Source organism: Crocodylus porosus, unplaced genomic scaffold, assembly GCF_001723895.1.
Source record: "Crocodylus porosus isolate Cpor-Errol unplaced genomic scaffold, CroPor_comp1, whole genome shotgun sequence".
In the NCBI taxonomy this organism is placed as follows: domain Eukaryota; kingdom Metazoa; phylum Chordata; order Crocodylia; family Crocodylidae; genus Crocodylus; species Crocodylus porosus.
In genome coordinates this window covers 69,138,958-69,147,782 of record NW_017728918.1, presented here as the reverse complement: position 1 = coordinate 69,147,782, position 8,825 = coordinate 69,138,958, and the positions used below count along the sequence as shown (strand labels likewise).

Here is an 8,825-nt window from a genome sequence, read left to right as displayed (position 1 = left end):
CCCACCCTGCACACATCCGGGGGGCACACGCCTCACCCCCCCTGTGCTCTCCCAGGCTGTAAGTAGCAACGGGAGCCATCCTTCTACCCTAACAAGTGCCCCACCTCACCCCAGCTGGGCATCGCTACCCCTGCCCCCTCCCTCACTGCAGGGGGGCATTGATCTGCCCCTCCACCCCCACAGCCCTTCCTTCCCCTCCCCTTGCACCACAACAGACTTGCCAGAGGGAGGCTGCTGTCCATGCTGTATTGGAAATTGGATTGGTATTGGCTGATATGCCTCCTTAAAAATCAGACATTGGTAATGGCCTCAGAAATCTCTATTGGTGCACCCCTAATTCTGACCCTTTGATTGGGTCTAGGGTCTAATTTTAAAGGGTAGCCTTTTGTTGCAGGATTCAGCACTTCATTGCTAAAGAAGGCGGAGTGGTATACTTCAATGAGTGTCTTGCTTCCTGTGTATACTCTGGTCAGAACTCTATATCTGACAGTCCGACAAAGCTGGCTTCTGCTAAAATCAGGCTTTACCAGTGTTTTTGCAAAACTTCTTTTTTGTAAAATCTTAGGTGTCCAGCCTGGTTGGAAGAACCTGATTGAAGTGAGGCTGGCAGCAGTGGGATTGAGAACCTTCTTCCCATACCTGAGCTCACTGCCCTACCAAACCATGTGCCTGGAGTGACTCAGCTTCCCTGCCACAACACTTTTTGAAGTCATGTACTTTGCCATTGTGTCCTAAGTGACCAAATTATTTTAATATAAACTTGGGTTTTTCTGTCTTTCATTTTCACCAAAATCAACAGGTTTGCCAGCTGATGCCTTGAACTTTCAGCTTTTGAAACAATAGATGTGAGAGTACATTTCAAAAGTCCTTATATTACATGCAGAGAGAGGAAAAACTGAAAAATCTCACTGAGCAGAGTGTGGGTGCCTGCTGCTGTAGAGTTGCTAGTAAATCCTGAAGGCTGCAAGATCAATTTCAGTGATTAGTAAAACCATGTTCTTTACTGGTCTCTTTCTATTGATGAAGCAAATTTCTCTTCCGTTTCCCTCCTTGTTTTTTAGACAGTGTTGCAGCATGTGTTTAACGATGGCTCAGAATATGGAATAAGAAGTGAACTCTTCTCTGCACTGCCCAAAAGAAAGATAGTGGTTGAATTTAGGTGAGTATTAATCCTTTTACAGAAATCAAAAAATGCCTTGTAATTAAATAAGAGAGGCATGTTGTATGCAGCAGTGTTGGGCAGCAGTGTTGTTTAATTGGACTAAGCAGAAGTAGAACATAAATCATATTTGTGGCTTTTTCCTGGGACTGATAAGTGTATTTGGTGTTTGGAGTGACAGGTCAGGCCTCAAGCCAGCTTTTAGTGAGAATATTATCCCATTGGGTAAATAATGTAGTTCACCAGCCTTTTTTATATTAATTCTTTTATCAAGAAATGAAAGCTGTCCCTCTTTCACTTTTAACTGGGCTACAATGTTTTTAAGTGTGGCTCTGCAGCCACACCTGCTTGAGCCTTGTGAGTCTCCAGCTTAGGTCACTTTAATACTTACGTGCCTGGTCACTCTTGCAGATCAGACATTTGGATCTCTGTTAGCTTCTGAATTGCAGGCATAAAGATCCAGGTACATAACTCACTCCTGGAATAACAACCTACCCTCTCCCCCCCTAGAAAAACTATAGGCACTTTTACACCTGCTCTGGGGGTGGGGAGGCAGTGCTTTAATTAGAGCAGTTCAGAGAGCCGCTCTGATTAAAGCACCACCATGTCTCGTGTATCCTATGCTTAAAAATTCTGGCGTAGATGCTTGAACTAAAGCTTGTTCAAGCTTCAGATAAAGCACTCCTGCCACCATTTTTAAGTGTGGGGACACTGGTACATGAGATGCAGGAGGTTGCTAGACCATGGCAATTCATAGTTGGTAGGGTTGGAAGGGACCGGAGCAGATCATCAAATCTGACCCCCTGCCATGGGCAGGAAAGAATGCTGAGGTCAAATGACCCTGGCTAGGTGATTATCAAGCCTCCTTTTGAAGACCCCCATGGTAGGAGCGAGCACCACTTCCCTTGGAAGTTGGGTCCAGATCCTAGCTGCCATGACTGTGAAGTAGTGCTTCCTGGTGGCTAGTTTGAACCTACCCTCAATCAACTTGTGGCTGTTATTCCTAGTTAGTCCTGGTAGTGCCCAGGGGAACAGGGACTCTCTTGTTCCCTGCTGATCCCCCTGGTAAGTTTATGGACGGCCACCAGATCCCCTCTGAGCCTTCTCTTGTGGAGGCTGAACAGGTTCAGGTCCCGTAGCCTCTCCTTGTAGGGCCTGCCCTGCTGCCCCCTGATCATGCGAGTAGCCCTCCTCTGGACCCTCTCAATGCTGTCCTCAATTCCCTCTTGAAGTGCGGCGCCCAGAACTGGATGCAGTACTCCAACTGCGGCCTGACCAATGTTGCATAGAGGGGGAGGATCACCTCCTTGGTCCTGCTTGTGATGTATCTGTGGATACATAACAAGGTGTGACTTAAAGCTCCCTTTTCTCCCTGCTTCTTTCTTCCAGCCTGGCCCAGGGTCTGGCAACCCACCCCTCCCCTGCTCCAGCTGCAAGTGAGGCAAAAGCCTGAGGGGCTGCTCACCCCAACCTGGCAGACCTTGGCTGTGCTCCAGGGCCAGGTTTCCTACCACCTTCTCAGCTATAATAATTATTGGAGTAATAATGCTCCAACTGTGGACCAGGGGGGCTGGGCCAACCTGGTTCTGCTGGAGCAGACAACATAGCTCAGCCCCAGGCTGCAATTGCCACCCCCCAGCAGACTTAATTAACTGAGTCTGCTCTGGCATGCTGGAGTTCCAGTGCATCAGAGCAGCCTTTGCGCTCATGTATAGGTGCCCCAGATGCCCAGTTAAGGTCACTTAATTTCAGAATATTTGTTCTATATTCCAGTTTTCTGGTTCGTTTGTGCTTCTTTGCAAGCTACTTACTCTGCAACATAACAACATAGATACCATCAAGTCAGAGATAAGCAGCTGGCTTTTTAAAATTCCAAGCTGGACAGCTATTTTTGAGCATCTATTTTTTTTTTCCACAAAAAAAAAAAATTAACTCCAGTTTGTAAAAAATCTGGCTAAAACGTTTTAAGAAGCTGATTCTTTGCCTAGTCTTTTCTGAGCAGCGGCAAGTCCCCCTACCAGCAGAGGGAGCATATGAGAACTAGCAGATCAAAGGATAGTCTGAGTTTCCAGATCACGAGCTTATCTTAACCCAAGCTAATTGATTTATAAACTAGGGAGCAAGCAAGACCATTTTGATTGTGTGTTAGCAAGTTGTTTTCAGACTTCCAAGAAGACATTATAAATAGCAGTTAATACTTGATTATAGACACTTAAGTTTGCTGGTGGCATGAAAATTTTCATGAAGGGCTTGTCAGCTGTGTAGGCCCCATAAGTTGTTTGCATTGAGGTTTAGTTGAGGACAAATGGTAGCAGATCAGTGGTCTCTATGGGAGAAATCCATAAGTGTATACAAGACACCACTGCAAAATCCCTTGTTACCTATTTATTTAGGTTTTATTTTTAACACTGTCTCAAATTACAAGGTGGCAGGTGTTAGTATGGGGTAGCTTGTCTGGATGTCTTCCTCTCGGGTACTGTTGGGATACAAGATGCTAGCCCATATTTTAACTCAGCCCAGGAATTTTATGGGAGTGGGTGTCACTGTGTCTGTTGTGGGGGGAGAGAGGGAGGAGGGGTTAAAATTTTTCAGCACAGGGAAAGAACACAGCCAGTCTTTGCATGTTTAGTAGGGGAGGCAGTGATCTGTCAGGCCTATGGCTTGAATATTGAATGAATGTTGCCTGTGGTTGTTCATTGCAGTTCACCCAATATTGCCAAGAAGTTTCACATAGGACACTTGCGGTCCACAATAATCGGTAAGTACCAACTTAACCTGAGGTCTCTTAGCTCATTCTTTTCTATTCACACACCACTCTGAGAAGCACTATTCTGATAAATAATCCTGTAGATTGGGGTGTCAAACAGCCTGCACGATGAATCCAGCCCATGGAGCTGCCTCATCCGGCCTCCCGGTCTATTGGGAGGCTACCAGACAGTGGGGGCATGGGCAGGGGGAGTGACCACTGCAGCCACCACTGGTCCTGCCATCCCCAGTGTTATCCCCGCTGCAGATGCTGCTTGTCCCACCATCCCCACTGCCACTGGCACCAGTCCTACCACTGCTGTCCCATGTTCTAAACTGTATCCAGTCTTCAGCAAGGCTGGCAGTCTGGGTCTGACCCAGGATGAGTTTGACACTCCTGCCATAGATCACCATTTATTCGGTAGTGATGGAATAAACTAAATAGAATGAAAGAATGTAATGTTATGTGCATTAAGAGAGTGTAAAAATGAAGATCCCTGGACTGAGTTGTGCTGTATCCTTTTGTACTCTTGCATAGGAGCTAAAAGGCTTGAGCCCCCACCAGAGAAGTGTAGGGAGTTACAGGCATAGACATTTTTTTTCTCATGATTCCAGTGAATAGCCAAGATCAGGAGCCAGGTGAAGTTGTGAATCCTTCTTCCCTCCCATCCTCTTGCAACAGTAATGTTACAGCATAAAGTCCCAGCAAAGGATATGTTTGCATCAGACCTTGTGTCTGTGATATGTCCTGTATTCATAAACTGCATGGTGTTTACAGCACAGAACCCTCAATTCTTTTCATTTTTGCCAGTCTGTGAGAATTTGAATGGTCATTTACCCTTTTCATGTGTGTGTCTGTCTGTAAAAGAGGAGTTTGTGTTGCAAGCATGCAGTGGGGCTTGGAAAGCATGCTATAAGGTTTGGATGAATAGGAATCTATAAATACGAAGTACTGGTTTTTGTTGCCTTTTGCTGAGACTATACAACACAGTCCAGATGCACAAGAATGTTACACCTCAGCATGTTAATACTTGAATGGATTTGCCGTCTAACTGTGATTAATTTCCTCAAGAAATTCTGTAGAGCAGTTCATTTGGTTGGATTTCTAATAGAGGCAATACAGATTGAACGAAAATAAAAAGGAACGAGAAATGAGAAACCGCTTGCTGCTTTGATTAATAGTAACTTTAATTGATTACCAGGGAATTTCATAGCAAACCTCAAAGAAGCTCTTGGACATCAAGTAACAAGAATAAATTACCTTGGTGACTGGGGCATGCAGTTTGGTATGTTTTGTTTCTTCTTTTCTTTTATTGCCTAGTCTAGGCATACAACCTTCATTTCTTAGGGCTTTTCTCTCAGGTCAGCTATTACAAAGATCACTAACCAGACAGGTTAATGCACTATTGCAAGATATAGAATTTAGAATCTGTTGCGTCTGTAATTTGATGCTGCATTCCTTATTCAGGCAAAAATCTCTACGTCTTTAGGAGTTTTGCAGGTATGAGGACTGCAGCAGAATGAACTTGTTGTAATTTAATTTATTTATGCCATAAATTTCAGTATAACCGTAAAGTAAAATAATTTGTCTGTGCAATAGAAGCATTTGCTTTTCTATTCCATAGTCAGCCTTTAACATACTAAACCTTTTGGGCACTGATCTGTTAAAGTACAGCTCCGTGCAGGTTCATGATGTTTATAAATAACCCATGTTTTCCAGAATTACTTCTAAAAGTTAAAACTCAGAGGAATGTTCAAACAGCTGCCATCCAAAAAGCATATGGAGAAAGAAGGGGGCTTATGTGGAGGCCTCCCATAGAATATTAGAGTGTATGTTCATCTGGCTTCCATGAAAAACAAACAAACCAAAGGCAAGACGCATCAAATAAGAAAGGACAGAACATTTTGCTGATCAGGATGGGTGACTGTTTATTCCCAGACCAATGACTGTTCTAGGAGTTCCGATATTATCATACAAACCACCCTGACTACAAATATTTATCTTCTAACATAGGAGGCCAGAACTCATTCCAGGCTTCACAGTGATATATAACTTCAGTTTCTAATCCTGTTGTTTTGAAAGCTCTCCACTTTTCATTTGATCTAGTTTTGCCCCCAACTTCCAACTTCTTAATAAAGCTATTCGTAATATTAGGAATTTTAAAAAACTTACTAGTACTAATAACTTTGAAGTTGGTACACTTGTATTGGCTGCTGTATCCAGACTACAAAATTCTGCTCTGTCTTGTCTGGAGAAAGGAATTGTTTCTCAGATATGCGAGTAAGACATTGTGAGGATTATAATACAACATGAATGGGGGAAAACTTGTACCAGGGCTACTTTTCTCAAGGCAGTTTAGAAAGGCACCTTAATCAAATTTTCATGCTACTTAAAATATTCTTTTGTTGCTTTTTTCCTTTTCTCAAAATATTTCAACCAGTTTTCCCTGGGGCCAGTTCCTATTTCCAGGGCCAACCTGGGGGAGGTGAATTGGGGCGACCGCTTCAGGTCCCATGCTTTGGGGGCCCCACAAAACCAGGTGAACTGGCTGCGGCCCCTTCTGCAGGGGCTGCCTAGTGCTGTTAACTCCGTGTGGTCCTCACTGCCAGCTCTGCGTCTGGGCACTTGCCAGCCCCCCACCCTGTCAGCCACACTGCCTTCTTTGCGTCTGGGCCCTGCACAGGCTGATTTGCCCCGGGGCCCTGCATCCTGCTAGGATCATCTCTGCCTATTTCACTAAAGTCATGGGGAATTTTGCTGCGGATTGCAGTGAATTCAGGGTTTTTATCCAAGGCGTTTAAGGAGGGAAACTTGTCTAAGGAGTTGGCTTAAAATTAGATTGACTCCATAGTTGTGTGTTTCACTTTATTTGTGTCTCTTTTATATGACTTTGCTGTACATTTTTTTTACAGTGAACATTGCAATGAGGTTTTATTAGCAAAGTAAAACCCAACTGAGAAGGTTTTTCCCTGTTGTGCTGATCTATACTTTGAGAAGTATGGTATCATCACAGAATCCTGCTTGGAGCTTTCAATAATAGAGACACTGTATGCTGCCATACACTTGTCACTCTCAGGCAAGGTTATGGGAAAGCATGTTGTCTACATATGAATCTGCTGTCCAAAGCACGGCTGATAGTCATGTGTTTGAGCTACTAGTTAACTATCCCTTATAAAACAAATGCTCTATTTATATCAGCCAGTTCCATTTAGGTATTTAACAATTTTATACAAGATGTGAACATGGTTTGCAAAATTATAGTTAAAAAATGTTGTAGTAATGGTTCTTCTCAAAAGCACCACTATAGTTAATGATCTGTCGGCAGTTCTATTGTAACTACTGGGGTCAAAAGTTTTATAACTTGGCCTGTTAAATTGCATCCTGCTGAAACTTGGCAGACAAGCTTTCAGCTCAGAGACTGCTTTTAATAAAAATCTGAATTTAAATAGGATTACACCTACTTTATTTTGTCTCTGGATATTGTGTTGCTTCCCTTATTAAACTCCTCCTAGGACCTGCATTCCCTGTACCCCCCACAGGAGCTGGATAGGACGTCCTTTAAAGATGCTTCTTAATTTGCCACTGGAGTGATCCATCCTTACTGAGGGCTGTATGCTGTCTTCACAGCAGTCCTAGTCTTCTGTTAGCAAGGCTGGAAGGAACTCAGATAGAAGACAAAGATTTAAAATCAACCCTAGACCACCTAGGCGGCTGCAGAGCATTGGGCTAGGTGACTGGACAAAAATACTTGAATTGCCTCAGCCCTCAGATGATCTTTGGGCAGTTCTAAAGCCAAACCAGCTATGGTTGAAATAAAAAGAAATTGCAAATATCAGCATGCAGCAGGAAGTCTTCCTGGAAGTAGGATTCTACCAGTGAATTACATCGCCCAAACCTTGCTCTGTCAAAGCTTCTCATGTCCTTAATCTGGTTAGCACTGCCAAGGCAGGAAGCATAACCATGGAGCTATCCTGTCACTGGATAGCCTTCCTCAGGCAGCTTCTGTGGAGCCCTGGCTATGGTTTATAGATGTCTTCCCCTAGTAGAATCCTCTTGAGGTGGTAGAAGTGGAAGTACTGACTGGTGCTCCACAAAGGTGAATGCTCACTTGGATGTAGCTGCCCCAAGCTACGTATTTCCCAATACCTGGCACGTTGAGTGGTCTCATGTCCTTGCTTTTACTGACATTAGGCAGAACCTTTGTGCTCTCAACTTCTGTAGGATGGAAGCATTCATTTAAAAAAAAAAAAAAGAATGCCAAGGTTCAGTGGTGTGCTGGATCTGCTGTGTACTGCTCTCATGCCACAGAACAGAAGTAAAACTGACTAACTGGGCTGATTCAGTGAAATTTGCGATAGCTGTCTATTACCTAAACAGTGCAGAACAGCTGTGGCATATTGCTTGGAAGCAAATATGGGCTGGTGTCCTTGACAAAGGTGATGGAACCTCCATCCCTGGAGGTTTTTAAGGCCCCGCTTGACAAAGCCCTGGCTGGAATGATCTAGTTGGGGATGGTCCTGCTTTGAGCAGGGGGTTGGACTAGATGACCCTAATTTTGTATGATTCTATAATTTCACAGAAGCTTCAGTGAGCCTGCTGCAGGTTGTTTTTCTCCTGAGTTGCAATATAATGAAAACTATTGATGTGCTGATAGAGAATTTTTGGGCTGATACTGATGACCAGCTTTTAATGAGTCATATTGGCCAATAGCAGTCCAGTTCTGATATGCAGCACAACAGCTTGGAGTGAGGCATACAGCTGGTAAGTCTGTTGTGGGGGAAGGGGTGTGGAGGGGGACAGATTGAGGTCCCTTCTGTGAGGGTGGGAGTGGGGCTGGGGCAGGGACAGGTGCTGTACAGCCAAACAGAATGTGGGATGGAGCCATGAGTGGCTCATTGGGTGGGGCGTGGGGAAAAGAGG

At 44.2% G+C, this 8,825-nt stretch overlaps 1 protein-coding gene across 2 annotated transcripts in view; it reads left to right on the top strand.

Annotated features, from left to right (window-relative positions):
- The window catches only part of RARS2 (arginyl-tRNA synthetase 2, mitochondrial), a 61,266-nt gene that overhangs the window by 17,530 nt on the left and 34,911 nt on the right, over positions 1-8,825 (top strand). For both annotated transcript variants that reach the window (XM_019537721.1, XM_019537722.1), the window contains 3 exons: positions 1,062-1,159; positions 3,862-3,917; positions 5,107-5,190. In XM_019537721.1, coding sequence (XP_019393266.1) covers positions 1,062-1,159; positions 3,862-3,917; positions 5,107-5,190 — 238 coding nt within the window. The remainder of the gene's footprint in view (positions 1-1,061; positions 1,160-3,861; positions 3,918-5,106; positions 5,191-8,825) is intronic.